Source organism: Echinops telfairi, unplaced genomic scaffold (assembly GCF_000313985.2).
Source record: "Echinops telfairi isolate 266 unplaced genomic scaffold, ASM31398v2 ScPeMD7_7424;HRSCAF=8462, whole genome shotgun sequence".
NCBI lineage: Eukaryota > Metazoa > Chordata > Mammalia > Afrosoricida > Tenrecidae > Echinops > Echinops telfairi.
The window spans coordinates 16,289,517-16,308,854 of NW_022111324.1; the positions used below are offsets into that span (position 1 = coordinate 16,289,517).

Consider the following 19,338-nt stretch of genomic DNA (forward strand, 5'->3'; position numbering starts at 1 on the left):
AATGGGAAATGGTCGGGAGGATGACACGGTTTGAAGAGGATGAAGATAAGCCAAGAGAGTGAGTGGGCTCGCTCCTATTCACACCAGTAGACAGATCTATGCGCCACTGCCTTCTCTAACCCTGACCAAGTCTGCTACAGCTGGGCATGGCCTGGCAACCAGCCCATCCTTGTGGGGCAGTGAACAGAAAAGAGACTCCCTGTCCAGAGACATCAGTGTTAGGCTTCCCAGCCTGGGACCCTGGGAGAGTTGAACTCTGCAGGGGTTCTGTGTCAAATGAGGGTGTTACATGAGGTTACTGCGTTTTTAAAGATCTTTGATGCTCTCAATCTGTGGCTACACCTGAGGTACCTTTGAGCTGATTCTACTCTGGGATGGGGAAGCTGCCGCCAAGCAGAGCCCTGTGATTGGTTTCCGGGGCAGCAGGAGCAGCCCTGAGGCTCTGCCTAGGTCTCAGGCGCAGGTTAGTTGGAGAGTGTGATATCTGCTCAGTTCCCGGAGGGAGGGGAGGGCCTTTTGGAAGCCTGCTGCTGGAGAGAAGAGGCCCAGAGGGGCCTCATTGTGTCCATCGCGTGGGTAACAGAAGTGATCTCACAGAGCTTCAGCAGCATCGCACAGCGACTGTGTTCAGCGACTGTGTTCTGGGATGCCAGGAGAATGGTTCAATTGATGGAAAAGAAATGAACAGCTCTCTCTTAATCTCGTACTCATTTGCTTATTCATTTCCTCATCAAGCATTCATTGTTTCTTCCCCACGTGTTAGAAAGTAAAGTGAACGCTGAGAATTCCTCTCATTCTTCTGGCTCTAAAATAATCCAAAGGATCACCAGGTCCCAAGCCATAGCCTATAGTGAGCTTAGCACTGGATGGGCAGGTTATAGTCCATGGCAGGGCGGTGGGCAGGGGGCGCAGACCATCAACTGGAAGTGCCCGGTGGCGCTTACGCCAATGCACAGGGCCTCTGGAGTCAGGGATGCTTGAACCGTCTTCGGAGAGTCAAGGACAGCGAATCTTAACAGCTCCTATTTCTTCAGAGCCTACGCTGTATCTGGAACTCCACTAATGCTTTATACACAAGTTGCTTCTTCCTCTGGTGAGCAGCCAAACTCCTGGGAAATCCCCCTACTGAATAGAAAGGCAGTAAAGCAGCCATTTATCCAATGTCTCCCACATGCCTTTCCAGAAACTCCTGTGTAAGCGTTGGGCCAGCAGATCAAACCTAGCAGCTGCTCTCCATGGTGGGCTCCTCCTGTAAAGGTGTAGAATGTCAGAAACCCTGCCTGGGTGGCTATGAGTTGGAATCTACTCCAGGACCGTGAGTGGGTGTTTAGGTGTCTGTCCGATGCATTGGGCTTTATGTACAAGACAGAGCGCACATGGCCCACAGTCCTAATTTATCATATCCATTTTACAGACGAGGAAACTAATTCGCAGAGAGGTTACGGGACTTGCCACGTTTCGTGTGCAGTGCCCTTTCTCAGCTGGAGGACTGACCAGCTCCACCTGTCTGGTCAGCAGCCCGGAGATGCTAGTGCTTTGCTCTTCTGCTGCTTCTCCCCTAAAGAGGCCATTGGGAATGGCTGCCAAATGGAACTTGTCCTGCCCAACAGTCTGGGCTGGTTTCCAGATGTGCTGTCATGGCACCACACTACCTACCTCTCCATCATCCGACCTCCTAGTTCTCTCACAAAGTCACTTCAGAGAGGAGTCAGTCATGAGCCCCTCTCCCCTCCCCTCCAACTGCTGCTGCTTCAGCCTTGGATCCTGATGCCAGCGAGCCTCTCGTGATTACGTGATGTGCCTGGGGCAACTGAGGTCCGTGCTAACCAAGACACCACCAGTGAACTCGGCTTACTCGCCTAAGCCAGAGGAGGGCCTGGCTGGTGAGCCTGGCTGGGCTCCTTTGAAAGGATATTTAGCTCCCATCCCCCTGGAAGCTCATTGTAAATGGCACAGAGTTCTGCCTTGGACCAGACTGCTCCCAGCCCCATATTTGTTTGTTTGTTTGTTTTTCATTACCTGGTTCCTTCTTCCTGCAGGGCTTTGCTCATCCTTCTTCACCATTTGAAAGCTAGCTCATTATCCAAAGCCTGGACTGCATGTCCTCTTTCCCCTGAGATCACCCTTCTACTCCTCAGCCAGACCTTATCACTCCATCCTCCGTGCTTTTCCAGCCCAAAGAGCCCATGTAACAGCTCGCAGCCAGTCTGCTCCCTCGGGAGAGCATTGCCTCCTCTAGGGGGTCTGGAGAGCCCGGGAGGACAAGGACCATGCTTTGCTGCTCAGGTGACTCCAGCCCAACTCCCATGCAAGTGAATGACAAGCCGGGAAGCGGAGCCCTCTGAGATTGTACAGGAATACATCATCATTATGCACCATTCATTCACAGGCACTTCATAAGCACCTACTATGTGCCGGGCATTAGCTTATGTGCTGGAAGCACAAAGATTAACAAAGCCTTTCCTTGAGAGGGGTCTCCAGTTCGGTTCAGGTAAGTCAACAGGTAATCTCAATACAGAGGCACGACGAGGCCGCTTAACTCAAACTGTTGGAGAAGACAGCCAAAAGAGAGTCGCTGTGTGGAAGGCTACTCAGAGCGGCTGATACTTGAGATGCTTCAGGGGATACTTATCAGTAGCTCTCTCCCCTCACATCCCTGCCTGACAGTCGCTGCATCCTACTTCTGTCTCCTCTCCCATCTGTACTCTCTTAGTCAAATACACCTCTTTCCTATGGTGCATGGGGGAATCTGGCCGCCTGAGCTGGTGGAATGGAAGGCACAATTGGGGGAATGTGTACCAGCTGAGAGCTGTTCAGGTCAGGAGAGCCAAGCCACCCACCCCTTCCTACTCAGTGTGGCCATGAATCAGCGGCATAAGCATCACCCAGGAGCTTCTTAGAATGCATACTCTCAGGCCCCACCCCAGACCTACTGAAGCTGAAGCAGCACTTCAACAAGATCTTGAGGTGATTCTTAAGCTTGCTACTCACATTTGGAAAGCACTAGTCTAATCCACGCATCTTGACCACCATTAGCTTCCTCCCTCACAGGAATAGAACCCCTGGGCATCTCCCATTGCACAACATCTGCCCAAGAAGTTTGTTCGAGTAAAGTAAACATGGAAATCATTTTACCAGAGGAAGACATTCAAAGGAGAGGCACAGTTGAAGCAAAAGGGATCCCTGCATTCTCCACTGGACCCCAGTTTGAGTGGTCAAGTGGCTCTCTGGTTAGTTGTATGAGGAAAGATGTCCCGGGGCCCTGTCACCCCGAGATAGCGTAAGGTCTGCTTCCTGCTAATGGCTGTGTCCCTGCACCACAAATCCAAGGTAGGCTGCTCCCCTCCTCCACAGCAGGGTGGGCACCCTGGCGTTGCCATGACTGTCTGAGACTCACTGACTGGGTTCTGGGAGGTGAGCGTCTTCCTGGCCACCACAGATGCCCCCATCTCCCAAGGAGCCAGGGACTGGCATTGGACACAGATGTAATAAGCGTAGTAATCAGCATTGACAGAACACCTACCGTGACAGGCGCCGCGCTAACAGTACACATATTCTCTCTAATGAGCTTGGCCGCTCAACAGAGAAGGTGAACAAGCGAGGAGGAAAGAAACACCTGACACACAAGTTCACACCGACGGCAAGAGAGGGGGTCAAACGTTGGACTCAGTTCTGCTCATCCCATCCCAAGCCTGCGGACCTGGCCTCCTTGACCCCCGGGCCTCGCCTCTGTGGGATGGCTGCCCCCCCACCCCGCCCCCACGTGGGGCTCCAGGATGGACTGAATGAGACCTGCCCCAGGAGCCAGCCCCTCTGTGAAGCGCGTGCGAGAATCAGCGTGTGAAGTCGCTGTGTGGAAGGCTACTCAGAGCGGCTGATACTTGAGATGCTTCAGGGGATACTTATCAGTAGCTCTCTCCCCTCACATCCCTGCCTGACAGTCGCTGCATCCTACTTCTGTCTCCTCTCCCATCTGTACTCTCTTAGTCAAATACACCTCTTTCCTATGGTGCCTGCCTCAGTTTCCCGACATTCTCCTAGCAGTACATGATGACTATCTCGCTAGGGGATGTGAATGCTAAAGAGATCATGATGGAATATGAAAATAATCTATAATTTATCAAGGGTTCATGAGGGAAGGGGGTGGGGGAGGGAGGGAAAATGAGGAGTTGCTATCAAGGGCTCAAGTGGAAAGAAATGCTTTGAAAAGAATGATGGCAACATATGTACAAATGTGCTTGACACAATGGATGGATGGATGGATTGTGATAAGAGCTGTAAGAACACCCAATAAAAGTATTTGATTTTTAAAAAGTGATCACGGTGGGAAAGGATTAGAAAGAGGAAACAGAGTAACTATGATCATTACAACTTCCTCTGGAATTCCTCTCCTCTCTGTCAGGAGAGCAGGGACTTTGCCAAGCACAGGTTTAGCACAGTTTGCTGAACGAGCCAATCAATGTCCGACCCAGAGCTTGTCTAATCCCACTCCTAGTCCCCCTCAGAATCCAGAATCCATTACCCACCTACAATAGGGCAACCATGCAGGGGTCAACACCGCAGTGCCCCCTCTCCTGAATACCACTGTATCGAGGTTCAGAGATAAAACAGTTAGGTGGGTTTTTTTGTTGTTTTTTAAGATCAACTGTAGGTAGTCCAGTCACAGGGCATGCAATTACATAGTTGAGTTTTATCTCAGCTTTTGAAAAAAGGCTCTGTAAGAGTGTTTGTATTTTTCCCCTCTGAGAAAAATTTAGTTTTACTTTTTAAACCACTTTCAAATGACTATTTCTTAAATGGTTTCTCTTTTAAATAAGATTCTTTTTTATTAATCACTTTATTGGGGGTCTCTTACAAATCGTATAACAATCCATCCTTCAATTGTATGAAGCACACTTGTACACATGTTGCCATCAACGTTTCCAAAACATTTTCTTTCTACTTGAGCCTTGGTATCAGCTCCTCTTTCTTTCCACCCCTTCCCGCACCCTCCCACCCTCATGAATCCCTGATCAATTGTATATTATTGTGGTTACTTCTTGTCTGACACTGTGCGTTGCCTCCCTTCACCCACATTTCTGAGGTGTTCACATTAACAGTCACTAGCTGAGCTGGGGGTTCCGAAAGGTGTCACCCGAGTGGGTGGAGGGGCAAGCTCTACCCCCTGCCATGTGGAGACTGAGAGGAGATGGCAGGAAGAGGGGCTGGGCGAGCGGACAAACTAAGAGAAGGACAAGGTATGTCGGGAGGTCAGCACCTGGCGCCTTTCACCCGATAGTCTCAGGAAAATGGAAAGACACTGTTGCCTCTCACCTTTCTTGCCTCGCAGCATCTCCATTGTGGTGGGCCCGGGACTCACTCAGCGTCTTGCCCCGGGTGCTCTGAGGAGGGAGATGCTCAGGATGGGGGTGGCCCTTGGTCCTCCCCCTAGGAGCTCCCACTGTGTGTTTCATCACTGGGCTCCTACTGGGCTCTGCCACCTCCTCCTTCCAGCCAGACCCCAGTGCCCCTGCCCCTCCTCCTTCCTCTCCTCTCCTCGCCTCTCCTCTCCTCTCCCCTGGGTACAGTCAGCCGACAGGAACAGGTCACTCCGAGTTTTGGGAGTGTGGAAAAACATCTGCAAAGGCTTCCAGATTGAGGTCATAAAATTCATTTCACTTCTACTGCGACCTCTGTCACAGTGGTATTTCCTATCTCCAGGGGCACAAGATTGGTTACTTCATTAACCCCCAAGAGCTGTCAAAGTCATTGGGAATTTTAATAACATTTGGATCTATTCATTCAGGGTCTGAGAGCAACTCCAATCCAGGACATGAAGCTGGGAAGGCAGGGTGTGGGTAGTGGTGGAAAATCTGGGGGAGCCTGTATTGCTGCCCTGCTCAGAAGTAGGGGAGAGGAGGAAGTAGAGGAGGGGGCCACCTGTACAGCCGTGGGAAAAGGGAAGTCATTTAATCCTGAGCTGGCTCTTTGGGAACTCAAACTGTGGTAAAATAAACTATTTTTTTAAGTGAATAGCTTTTCAATGTTTTATTTATTCATTTCCCTCTTTAGTTCAATAAACAATAGCATGCGTTGAGTGACCATCCATCCGGTGTCAGAGAAGTCCTGCTGGCAGAATGGTTACGTGCTGGGCTGCTGGCTACAAGGTCAGCAGTCTGAAACCAGCAGCCTTTTAGAGGGAGAAAGACAGGCTTTCTACTCCTGTAAAGAGCTACAGTCTTAAAAACCCACGGGAGCAGTCTACCTGTCCTGGGGCAGTTCTACCTGTCCTGTAGGGTCTCTGTTAGTCAGCATTGATTGGTGGCAGTGAGTGTCCACCATGCATCAGACACACTGGAATACAAAGCCAATTTGAGTGTGACCAGTGATGGAGACGCACATTCCCGAGGCCCTGGAGGGACCAAGAGGAACGCTCACATCATCTCTGAGCTGGGGAAGGCTTTCTGGATGAGAAGACAATTGAGCTGAATTTTGAAGGACAAATAAAGGCCAGAAAAGTGGACATGGGTTCACATGGGCAGATAGGGGAAGGAAGGGATACGGAGGAGGGATGAAGTAAAGTCTAAAGATAGGGTTAGTGGGTGTGGAAATCATCAATGGCTTGTATGCGAAGCTAACATTCCAACACTCTTCTGAAACACATCGGGAGCCAATGGAGACATGAACATGAGTGAGCACAGCAGCAGGTCTGGACCAGGCTGAGAGACCACTCTGACACCATGGGGGCTGACAGAGAGGGAGGGTGAGGAGCCACACGTACTGGAACTCCAGTTGGGGCTGAGATGAGGAGGGGCATGGGAGGCGGAGGCCTGGGAAGGAGAAGATAGCACGTGGCTACTGAATCCTTGTGGGGGTCTCTAGACAGAAAGAATGGCCATGGTTTCCCTGTTCTCAGGGGAATCCATTCACCAAGACAAGAAGCCAGACTGGAAGTGTGGCTTTGGGGAGAAGAACATGCACCCATCTGGAACTCAGGGAGTTTTAGGTTCGTGGCCCTGCAGGTGGAGGGTCCCTGTGATCTCCTTCCCTGCACAGGGTGTACTCAAGAGCCGCACAAAGTAGGAAGGAAGCCCCCCTAGAAGCAGGTGCTGTGGAGCTAGCCACGGGACTTGCTGGCCATGGTGCAAAGCAGCAAGCATTAGAGGATGAGTGAGTGGAGACCACTTGGACTCCTTGTAGGTGACAGAAGCCGTTGAGCACCTCTTGGTGCTTCTATTGCCTGGCCAGGTCCCCAAGTGGGCACTGAGATGTCCTTCACTCAGCATCGTGGCAGGGACAAGTGGCAAGGGTGTAGGGCTGCCAGATAGAATTCAGGATACTCAGTTACATCGGATTTCACATCGACAAGAAATAATCTTTTTTCTTTTTTTCAGGACATTTTAATTGATTTATCCCACTGTCTCCATCGGGAAGAGCCATGCATGCGTGGGGACACTGGGCACCAGCTTCCTGACATGCGTCACTGGGGTGGCAGCAGGACTCAATGAGCAAGGCTTGTGATGCCAGGCTACAAGACCCCTCAGGGCAGTGCCCTGGGGGCACTGGTGCCCACTCCTGGGTGAGCTTGGGCATGCAGCCACCTCATTGGTCACAGATAAACATGGCCACTTTGCCCTGTGCCCACAGAATGTTTTCCTGGGATCTCAAGCAAGTGGTGGGCTTTGCTCGGCTTCTCCCAGCCCTCCCCCAGGGCTCCCACAGAGAAAGGTGCTCTCCCCCCACCAGGGGTGCCAGCCTGCCACTCAGTACACCCTTCTGCACTTGTGGGTCTTTACAATCATGTAATCCGAAGGGCCAGGGGGGCCCAGCAGGCAGGATGGAGACCTTTGAATGGCCACCCATGGAGGGAGGGGGAGAGAGGATGAGGGCTGACAGACACAGGTGGGCAGCAAGCCCAAGGCCTGTGCAGATGCTGTCAGGCCAAGTGAGAGCCAAGGTGCTCTGAACACAGCTAAGACAGACCCACTCTGGGGCTGGAGTCTCAGGTGAGTTTTAAAAGGAGACTGGAATTCTTTGTCCACTCACAGGAACCCTGCGCGTGTCCACACCCAGCATCTTGGCCATGAGGGACGGCAGGCCACAGCTACATGGGTGCCATCAGGCGGCCCCTCCTGACCCAGGCCTCACACCAGCAGCCGGCCTCAGGCCAGCCCAGTCCACAAGGAAAGAAGGGACGAGAAAGGGCAGGGCAGGTGGTACAGGTCCGTGGGCTGTCCTCCAGCCACACAGAAAAGCCATTCAATCTAGTCACCCAGCGGCAGGGCCCCAGAGAGCTAGGGGTCATGGCAGGCAGAGGCTGGACGATGAACAGTGTCACTCCAGGGCGGCCAGCTGCTTCTTGGCACTTTCTTCAAAATCCTTCTGCTTGTTGCTGGTCTCCTTCACAATTTTGTTCTTGGCTCACTCTTTGTCCAATTTCAAGAATTCACTCAGGGTCAACTCTTCAAACTGCTTCCTGACCGAAAGGAAGGCGCAGCCAGACGAATGCTTTTTTATGTTCCTCAATGGGGTCATCGGCGGCTCCCAACCTTCCAGCTCCTTGGAGCAGAAGAAGCACTGGGCCAGGTCGGGCTCATTCTCTGCGGGGCAGTGGATGAAGCCAGCCTTGGCCATCCGCTCCGGGGTCCAGGAGCAGCCTTCTAAGAAAGGCCAGTTCTTGAACGTAGAGATGCGGCGGCCCTTGAGATAGAGCTGCCAGGCCGGGGGCAACTTAGGGTGCTCACTCCGCCGCCTGACAAACCCGCGATTGAAATGTGGCTGTGGCAGTACACTGCCAAGAAATCACCTTTTACACCTAAGTATATGGCAAATATTGCATGGGTCTTACTTATCCTAAAATATTACTCATTGTTTCTCTAACATTCCAATTTAACTGGATGGCCTCTATTTTCATTGGCTAAATGTGGCAACCCCACAAGAGGGTAAAGCAGAACCCACCTCCAGACCCTGGCCCTGCTTGCATTTACTTAACGCTTGTAGCAATTTTCACTTAGTGCTTGATGCAAAATAGTTATTGGGCGACAGCCCTGGTTGGCTCTGCGGAGCCTATTGTGTGCTCCCCTTTTCTAATCAAGGCCTGTGAGCTGCATCTTCGCGTATGTGTGCCCCGGAGGGAGGAGAGCCAGTGGTGACCATGCAGACAGGGGACTCCTCTTAGACCTTGCACCAAAACCCCAAACCCAACGCACTGCCATTGAGTCAATGCCGACTCATAGAGATCCTGTAGAATAGGGTAGAACTGCCCCTGTGGGTTTCCAAGACTGTAACACTTTACACAAGTAGAAAGCCCTGTCTTTTGCCCTTGGAGTGGCTGTGGTTTCAAACTGCTGGCCTTATGGTTAGCAGCCCAATGCATAGCAATGACTCTACCAGGGCTCCTAGGCCTCGCACAGGGCTGGCTTATAGGAGGTCCTCCCGAGATGCAGCATTAACTGTACCCAAAGATTGGGTTGTTGTCTCTCATTCCTAGAAGAGACCTTCTAAACTCTTGATGTTTCCTAGTTATTCCTGGAGGCTCCAGACCACAGTGAGAGCTGTACTGATGAAGTGACTCAAGGGAAGGGCTGGTAGTACCTGAGAGAGTCACCGTGTGGTGACAGAAGCCTATCCTTAGGAGAAGGAGGGAGCTGGAGACAGAGTTAAATAACATAGCTGATGTTCCAATCCATCAGGTCTTTGTAGTAAGACCTCAATGAAAGCTCCAGACTTAAAGCTCTGGTAGGCTTCCCTGAATTGAAAATATCCCAACGTGCCTAAAAGGTGGGGATCAGGACTCCATTAGAAGAAGACATGGAAGCTTCACACTGGGGACCCTCCTGTTGGTCTGTTCTGGCCAATATCTTCTGTTATATTTAAAAACTGTAGCCATGAGTTTCTCACTCTGTTCCAATCTTGGAAACCCACATGGCAGTTCTACCCTGTCTTTAAAGGGTTGCTGCACCAATAAAACAACTTTCCTCTCATTCTTTAATGCCCACCCCACCCCCCTGCAACTATCATCACCCCCATTCTAATCTTACAAATCCAACTAGACCAGAGCATGTACATGGGTATAGATAAGAGCTGGAAACACAGGGAATCCAAGACAGATAAACCCCTCAGGACAAATCATGAGAGTAGTGATAACAGGAGGGTAAGGGGATGGTAGGGGGAGAAAGAGGAAACCGATCACAATGATCTGTATATAAACCCCTCCCTGGGAGACAGACAACAGAAAAGTGGGTGAAGGGAGACAGCGGTCAGTGTAAGACATGAAAGTAATAATAATAATTTATAAATTATCAAGGGTTCATGAGGGAGGCTGGGGGAGGGGGGAAATGAGCTGATACCGAGAGCTCGAGTAGAAAGAAAATGTTTTGAGAATGATGATGGCAACATGTGTACAAAGGTGCTTGACACGATGGATGGATGGATGGATGGATGGATGGATGGATGGATGGATGGATGGATGGACAGGCGGACTGTGATAAGAGCTGCATGAGCCCCCAGTACAAGGATTTTCAAGCTACGGAAATAAGGGGTTGCTGTGAGTGAGGACTGACTCTATGGCAGGTGGTTGGTTGTCTACAGGAGAGACTAATGAGAATGCCTGCGTCTGCAGCCAGTCAGTCAGAAACGTGGGGGAAGGGAGCCAGCAAAAAGTGTAAAATATGAAAATAAAAATAATTTATAAATTATCAAGGGGAGGGAGGGGGGAAAACAGGAACTGATACCAAGGGCTCAACTAGAAAGAAAATGTTTTGGAAGTGATAATGGCAACATATAGATAAATGTGCTTGATACAATGGATGTATACATGATTTATACAATGACTTATTAAAATTAATTTTTACAATGTCAGCTCCACGTGCAAAATGACCTTGTCCCATTACTTATTGCTCAGCCTCAGTGTACCCCTTAGAAATAAGAATACCTTCAGTCCTATAGTGCAGACCAAGTGCAATAGCATGGATGCAGTGCCACGCATAGGCTCTAAGCAAACGTTCCCTCCAGCCCTGCCTAGGTTGGCCAACTAGCTCACAGCCCCTCGTCATATCTGCCTGTCCCCAGTGTGAGAGGGAAGGGCATTCTCATGGGTACCACCTCTTTACTCAGCAGCCTCTTGGTATGGTCCTGCCAGTTGAAACAATCAGGGTAGGGACTGGTACTGCACTCGGCAAAGAGAAGTTCCGACTTCCTTCATTTTATTTTACTTCTATTTTTAATGCTGTGACTAGAAGTGGAAAACCTAAATGAAGTGCCTTTCCCTGAGTGAGGATAAACTGTCCTTGTCATTTAATAGTCACTGGCTGACAGCCCACCACTCCCATCCAAAGGCAGTTGATGCATGCCTTTCCAGTGAAGACAGCCCGGTCCCATCCAACCTCTAAATTCAGTGACAGGCTAGAATCCCTGACTACTAACCAGGCCAGAGGACACCTGCAACCTGGAGCTACTTTTGCTGTTGGCACTTTAGAAGTTTCAAACCCCTTCCCAGAGCAAGTGACCCTTGAGCTCCCAGCATGCTCAAGATCGACAGGCAAGAAGGAAGCAGGTGCATCCCACAGAGTTTGAGTCTGATTTCTCATTGTCATCAACTCCCATTCATATTCTTTCACATCTGAAAAGCCGTCAGAATTGCCGCTTCCTGCCAGGCTAGTCTCCATTTTCTCCTCCTCGATCACCCGAGCTGCAGACTCCTCTGCCTAGAAGCCCCCCTGCCAGCCACTGTGCTGTGGGTTGAACTGTGTGTCCTTCAAAAAGATGCGTTCCCCTCCCAAGTCCTGGTAGCTGTGACTCTGGCCTTCTTAGGGGAACAGGTCTTTCCAGAAGGGAGTAGTTAGCTCGAGGCCTGAATCGGTGTCCTTCTACGAGAAGACAAGGGACACGGCACAACGGGAAGACAGGCGCCATGTGAAGATTGAGTTGGGAGTTGGGAACGATGTGTCTGTGAACCGAGGGGCACCGAGCATTGCCGGGAATCACCAGACTACGGAAACATAGGTGAGAAGCTTTCCCTACTGCCTGTTGAGGCAGCCTGGCCCTGCTGACACCTTGAATTTGTGCCTCCAGTCCCCCGAACGGGGAAGTAAATTAGTCAATAGTGTCTGTTACTTTGAGTCATCCAGTTTGTGGGACTTTGGTATGTTAGCCAATAGGAATCCCTGGATGATGTGAACACTCAACCATTCAACTAAGGGTTGGCCACTTGAACCCACCTGGAGGTGCACAGAGGAGGCCTGGAGGGGTAGCAGTTTGAAACCGCCAGCCACTCCAAGGAAGAAAGACAAGGCTTTCTACTCCCATAAAGATTTAGAGCTTTGGGAACCCCAAGTGGCAGCTTGGCAGGGTCCCTGTGCATCAGAGTTGACTTGTCCGTGCGTTTGGGTCTGAAACGTGCTCAGAGGACATCTCTGGCAATCCTCTTCCAAAAAGTCTGAGCCGTGAAAGCCCTTTGGAGTGATTCTACTCTGTGCACTACTCAGCAGCTAACAGGACCAGGTAACAAGTCCAGCCTTCCTCCTCCCGAGTTCCAGCACAGGCTGCAAATCTCTGACCTCTGGGGCCACAGGGGTCTCAATCATCTCTGATTTTCTAATTCACTGCCAGTGAGTCTGTGCCGACTCATAGCAACGCATAGGACAAGGTAGAACTGCCCTTGAGAGCTTCCAAGACTAAGGCTACGGGAGTAGAAAGCCTCATCTTCTTCCCTAGAAGTGACTGGTGGTTTCAAACTGCTGATCTTGCAGATTGCAGCCCAAGGTATAACCACAACACCAGCAAGGTTAGAGGTCCTTAATGAAAATCTGTCTTGATTGACTATTTATCTATTTCCTCTGAATGTCTTGTCTCCTCAACTGAATTTCCTGGTGTTCACTGCCTTTGAGTCCGCCCCTGAGCCGTGCGAGCCCACGGTGGCTACTGCACCATCCCCAGCATTAGTTGCCATAGGATGTGGTCCATAGAGTTTGGGCTGGCTGATTGAGGTTGGTGTAGTCAGTCTGCCTTGGTCTGGATGCTCCACGGAACCCTCTTCAGCATCCCGGCAACACAAAAACCTCCTGTGTGAAACCAGGCTCCTGAACAGAGGCCAGAGTGCTCCTGCTGAATCCGGATGGCCTCCTGAGTGAAACGCAAAGCAAAACGATAGACTTAAATCACTGCCCTCACGTCAGTGCCGGCTCATATGGCCCTGTCAGCTTCCGAGACAGTAACTCTTCGTGGGAGTCGAAAGCCCCATCTTCTCCCAAGGAGTGGCTGGCAGTTCCAGACAGCTGACCTTGCCATTAGCAGCCCAATGGCTAACCACTAGGCCACCTGGGCTCTGGCCTCAGGAGGGAAAAGGCAGAATTTGACTTTGCCTCTGCTCTTTTCAAGCCGGAGCTCATGCTTCCCCAGAAGTGCGCCCTCAAAGGATAGTAAGAAGAAGCACCAAAGAACAAAGGGCTGACCATTTGTGCAGGGATTTAGCATGGTCCCAGGGCAGGGGAGGCCATGGTATAGGCCGGGGTGTTGATTATGCTGAGATAGATGCGGTGGCTGATAAAGGGTGTGAAGGCAATCAGCGTAACAGTTAGGGGTTGCCTTAAAGTCAAGCCATTTGCTTTATGTGACAACCAAGGGACAAGCAGATTTGGGAGCCCAGAAGAATGAAAAAGGGACTCTTGATTGCGAGCACATTTAGTCATTCGCCACATGGTTTCCCCTATGTCCCTCAGTGTGGTGCTGTGTGCCCAGGAGAGGACAGACAGGGCCAGGCCCCAGAGGGACTTCAAATCCTAAATGACAAACACTGCCCTTCTGCCAGTCCAGTCTTGGAGGGCCAGATTTTAAGGTCTACTGGCCTGCGAGGGTAGAATTTGAAAGACCTGAGAGCAAATAAACAGTTTTGCCACGCGAATCATAATTAGAAGCCACGGTTATATAGCAATAGTTGGTTAACAGAGCTTCGGAAGATGCACTCAACGAGCAAGAGATTGAAGAAAACAAAATCCAGGTAGGAGACTCAAAATGGAAAAACTCACTGTTATGAATTGAGTTGAGTCCCCCTCATACATGTGTTGAAGTCCTAATCCTTGAGTCTACTTAGAAATAGGCCTTTTCTTTGGTTTTGCCAATGCGGTTATACCAGTATAGAGTGGATCCTAAACCTAATCACTTCTGGGTTATAAGATGACCAGAATAGACACAGAGACAAACTCAAGGGGAAGAAGACATTGGAAGCAGATGCATCTATAAACCCAGAAATGCCAAGGATTGCTGGCAGCTACTGGAAGCTGAACTAGGTAAGACAGGAAGCTATGTCAGAATTCAGACATCTAACTTTCAGGACTGTGACCAAATAAATTCGAGGTGAGCTACAGACTGAGCTGCTAACCACAGTCAGTGATTGCACCCAGCCAGCTGTTCCACAGGAGAAAGATCAGCCTGTCTGCTCCTATAACGATTTGAAGTCTTTGAAACTCCACAGGGTAGTTCTACTCTGGCTTTGGGGCCCACTATGCAATGGAAGTGAGTTTTGGTTAACACACTCCACTGTGACACTTCTGCTAAGGCAGCACTAGGAAACTAAGCCCCATGTGGCAAAATCAGAGTGGGAGGTGCTGGGGTGCTGCCACTTTAACCTGGGGCACACGCCTGCCTGGCACTGAGGCTCCATGATTGCTCTGCCCGTCACCCTGGGGCCCAGGGCTGTGGCACAGCAGTGCTGTGGGCCTACTCTCTTGCCTCCATCCTGATGACGAACGAGGAAGTTCAAGAGATGGCAGCGGTGGAGCAGGGAATTGGGGGGTCTAAAGGCCGGTACTGAATCTGTCGGGGAGCAGGCATAGCATGTATGCCTCCCTGGCCAGGAAGAGGAGACAAAGGGAGAGGTCACACCTGGAAGAAAGTTCAGGGAAACGGAGCCCAGGATGAAGAAGCTCGGGAGGAAAGACTGGGGATCCAAGGCTGACTGCACATTTTCTTTTCCTTTCACCAGGAGATAGCTCCCCTCCTGAGCTGGTCTTTTGAAAATGAAAGAGAAAGGCGCCGTTTTGAATGGCAGCTCTGGCCTAGAGTTGGACACCTGGAAAGCACAGCCAAACTCCACCACATTCCCGTCTTTAGACTGTCAGACTTGCCCCTCCCCATCTTATCCCACCCCACGCACCCTTACGCATTAGTGCATGTGTGTCCACACACACACACACACACACAAGCCAGCTCGCTGACCTTAATCCATCGTTCCATGGGACCAGGGGAGGTAAGGAGAGCTGGTCAGCAGTTCGATACCACCAGCCGTTCCGCAGGAGAAAGACAAGACTTTCTCCTTGTCAGGGGCAGCTTTCTCTAAGACAGGGGCAGTTCTACTCTGTCCTATGGGGTCACTGTGAATGGGCACCGATTCGATGGCAGTGAGTTGATGAGTGAGGAGAGGAGGGATGCAGCAGGCAAGGGGACCCGCATGGAGGCAAGGCTTTCAGGGCAGAAACCAGAGTGGGCCTGGGCAAAGCAGGCAGTGGGCCAGCCCTGGTAGGCCTCTGTTTCGGTGTGAACACTCTACACGGTCGACATGCTCGGAAGAAAAGTGTCTCAGCACCGCACCAGGCAGCAGGCGACCCTGCAGGGCCCTCCAGTGAGCCCCTGTCTCTCTGGACCTTCCTTGGGGCCCCCCTTCGGTCCCCCCGGAGTAGAGAATGCAAAGCATCAATCTACTGGGCCTGGAGAAAGCTGTCCTGCTGTGATGGATTTTTTAATTGGATTGTGACAAACATTTAATACCTAATAGAGCTCTTACCAGCACAGTTAATTAAGAATGTGACTAATCGAATTCAGTGAGAACGCAGGAAGAGAGAAAGAAGGGGAAGAGTGGAATAGAAGGTAGTGGGATTTGGGAAGGTGGGGTGGTTGGAGTTGGAAAATGACTATTGAGCTTAATGTTGGGATTTGGGGGGGGTGTTGTTGTTTGTTTGTTTGTTTGTTTTGTTTGGGTAAGGGAAAGGGGATTCCAGATACATAATATGGAGAGCATGCATTAAGTTTGAAAAAAGCAGCAGCCAATTGTTGGCAAGTTGCTGAGCAGCCGGCAGACAAGGGCCTCTCTCTCTTCTCCGTGCTCGCTCTGTCCCATTGTGCTCATCTCCTCATCCCGCTGGCTTGTTAGCAATGCCCGGACGAACGGGCTTTGTGGATCCTCTAAAGCCTCGCAGATAACTGCTGAGTGTTACAAGCCTCGCTACTGAACCTGCTGCAAAGAGAGGAGGGCTGCGTGGAGCCGCCAACCCTGAGCTAGAGAGCCTCTTAACTCCTTGTGAACCCCCAGGAGCACAGGAGAAAGCACTTTGAACTCCAGCCTCACCCAGGGCCATGGAGGAGCCCTTCTTGTGAACGTACTCTGGTGTGTCCTGTACACCTATGCACACTGGTATCAGCCCGGCCCACACAGCACCAATGCACTCGCGTGCACCCACAGGTGAAGGCGGCAGCCCCGATATGCAAATGTGGCAGATGAGCTCCCATAGGAGCAGCGGGTGCTCGTGAACAGGACCGCACAAGGGACCGTGTTATAAGTGTGTCTCTTGTGGGGTCCTGCTTCTTTCTGAGCAGAGATAATCCCCAGCCCGATCTCCCTGGGTCCCAGCGCCTGCTTCCCTTGGTGGGATGGGACATGGAGTTAGACATCAAGGTTATACATTCTGAGCAGGTAAGGGGGGCCATTCTGGGTGGGAGAAAGATCTGCCGGGGAACATAGGGATGATGTTCCCAGATGAGATGTGTTGACGCAGAGGAATGAAATCTCATTAATGACTTGCCTACAAGTCAACTCATGCTGATATGTGTGTGTCAGAGTAGACCTGATTTGGGGGGTAAGTAGATCACCAGGCCTTTCTTTCGAGGTGCCTCTGGCTGGACTCCGATCTCCAGCCTGTCAGTGAGCATTGCATGCATTCCTCCTCTGAGCCACACAGAGACTGCTGGGGAGATGAGAGGTGGTCTGGAAAGACATCAGGCTCTCAGGCTGCAGGGCCAGAGAACAGGAAGCTGAAGCTCCGGTCTCAGGGTGAGCTTTCAAGGGGGCTGGTGTAGGGGAAGATGAGTCTCTGATATGCATGGTGCCATAGTAACTGCTTGGGTAGGAGAATTATTTTGAGTTTCGCTCTGTTGCAGCACAATGGCGGCCACTGTGCTGAGCTTTACAAATGAGCAGCTTCCGTATTCTGATCTTTAATGGCAGGTCATAAGATTAGGGGACAAAACCTGTGATGTAGCAGTTTGGAGGTATTTGATAGCTCACCCAGGGCTCAACTGCTATTTGTCTGGGCTAATCCCTACAGCAAATCTAGGAGGCAGGTGGGCGGGAGGAAGCTGCCTTTTGTCTCTGGAGAGGGGAAGCCAGGCTTCTTGAACCTCAGATCTGGGAGGGCAAGGCTTTTACCCAGGCAATGCACACCTCACCCCTCCATGCTCAGCTCCAGGGCGAAGGGATACTGCCCAGTATTTAATGGGTCACCCTGGTAGAAGCTTGGACGTCCATGGCCAATCTGGAGCGCGTCAGGACCAGCTGGCAGGGGCAGGCCAGGTGGACCTGGCTCTCTGTGTGCAAGGGTCAGACAGCTAGCTGGCCCTGCCGCTCTCTTGGGGGCTGAAACCCAGGGCATGTCAGCAGAGACCAGTGTTGAGACTCACAGCTGGAAAGGCTAGATAGAGAACTACTCAGCAGCAAACAAACCAAAAACGTTGAAAAGGAGAGAAAAGGCAGTGAAAGGGCCCTCTTCCTCCCCCGCTTCTCCACGGCTCCTCTCATAGATAATTGTCATGTCTTATATGTGCACAGGCCTTCACCATTCTCAGCAGCGTCTGTACACAAAGAACCCATGTCAGAGGGGGCCCTGGGGCTTTCCGACACGTGGAGTCCGTTGGAGATGGAGCCTCAAATGGGCACCAGATCTTCTGGATCTTAAGCCAGGGCTTCCTCCTCTGCACAGTCACTCATTGAAACCTCCCACAACACTGCAGGAAGAGTATCGAGGTGGGGAGACTGAGGCACGGGGGATTAGCCCATTACACCCAAGGCCACTCAGGCAGTAAGCAGCGGAGAGGAAACGGGCTCAGGGCCCTCTGCCTACTCAGTAGCATATTCTCTCTCCACTTGCTCGTGTTAAGTCCTCCTTTGTTGGTACAGAGAGGGGCAGGGAGGGCCAGAAAAAAGACTCCACATGCCGGCAGGACTATGTTGTCGCAGTCAAATCGGCTCCAGCTCCTGCTGAGCTAAGGGCAACCCATCCAAACAACGTCCAGTCCTGCGCCAGTCGCCCTCACGTCCACTCTGAATCACGGTGGCCCGGTGCGGGGCACAGTAGAACTATGCTCCATAGAGTTTTCCATGGACAATTTCCCCAAAACAGATAACCAGGTCTTTCTTTCAACGCTCCTCTGGGTAGACTCGACCCGACAGGCCTCAGGTTAGCAGTGAGCGCTGCCTTCCAACCGGAGTACAGCTGCGCTGAAATCCCTCACACAAAGGCTTGGGGGGACTGTGCCAGACCACACCCCGCGGGTCCTCTTCTCTGTCCCCTTTAGCTCTCAGTCACCTTTCTTTGTGTTTTCCCTGGAGGGCCTGTCATTGGCTCTGCTGCGGAGTGGCTCTCTGTGTCCCGGGGCTTTCATTTCCTGGCAGCTGCAACAGGAGACGGCAAAACTCATCCCCCTGAGGGAACTGCGTGGCAGAGTGTATCATTCCTCCCTGCCCGGCGCCACCAAGGGCGGGGCCCTTTCACCAGTGTCACAGGCCGCAGAAAACCTCTTAATGATCATTTGTCTGACGAGTTGATCCCCGGAGGAAAAGCCAGAGTCGGCAGGGAGGGGAAAGGGCTGGCGTGCAGGGCCGAGGAGAGGCCAGGTCGTGGCCATGGACACGTCCTGGCGGACGGAGGCTGTCTTTCCTGCTTCCTGGCAAAGCGACCTTAGCAGAGTCGTGAGACATGGCTGAATTTTATTAACTGGGGATTGAAAATCTGTCCGTGTCTCACTAGATTCTTGGTGGCAAGAAGAAAGACATCAGAGAGAGGTTTGGAAACGGCACAGAGCTGCCGAAATGAAAGGTGAATGAAAGGTATGTGCTATGAAACAGAATAAAAGAGATGCGGAACGGCAGAGACAGGGAAGGGAAGACACCAGAGGGCGAGGCGCCAGGGCCAAGGGAAGTGAGTGGTTCCCCACAGAGAACTGCATTAGGCACCATCAGGTTGCTATTCTTCTCTCGAAGATCATAAAGCAAAAGCTATTTCTAATCGGCATCAATTATAACATTTTAGAGTCCGCCTATGGCACCTGTAATTGGTAGACATCATCGCAATTCTTTCCATTATTTCTCCACCC

General features: G+C 51.4%; 1 protein-coding gene across 1 annotated transcript in view; it reads right to left on the reverse strand.

The window, feature by feature from the left end:
• Window positions 1-8,313: 8,313 nt before the first annotated feature.
• The window catches only part of BIRC5 (baculoviral IAP repeat containing 5), a 30,366-nt gene continuing 19,341 nt past the window's right edge, over window positions 8,314-19,338 (reverse strand). The window contains 1 exon segment of the mRNA XM_030887768.1: window positions 8,314-8,731. Within this exon segment, the coding sequence (XP_030743628.1) occupies window positions 8,314-8,731 (418 nt within the window).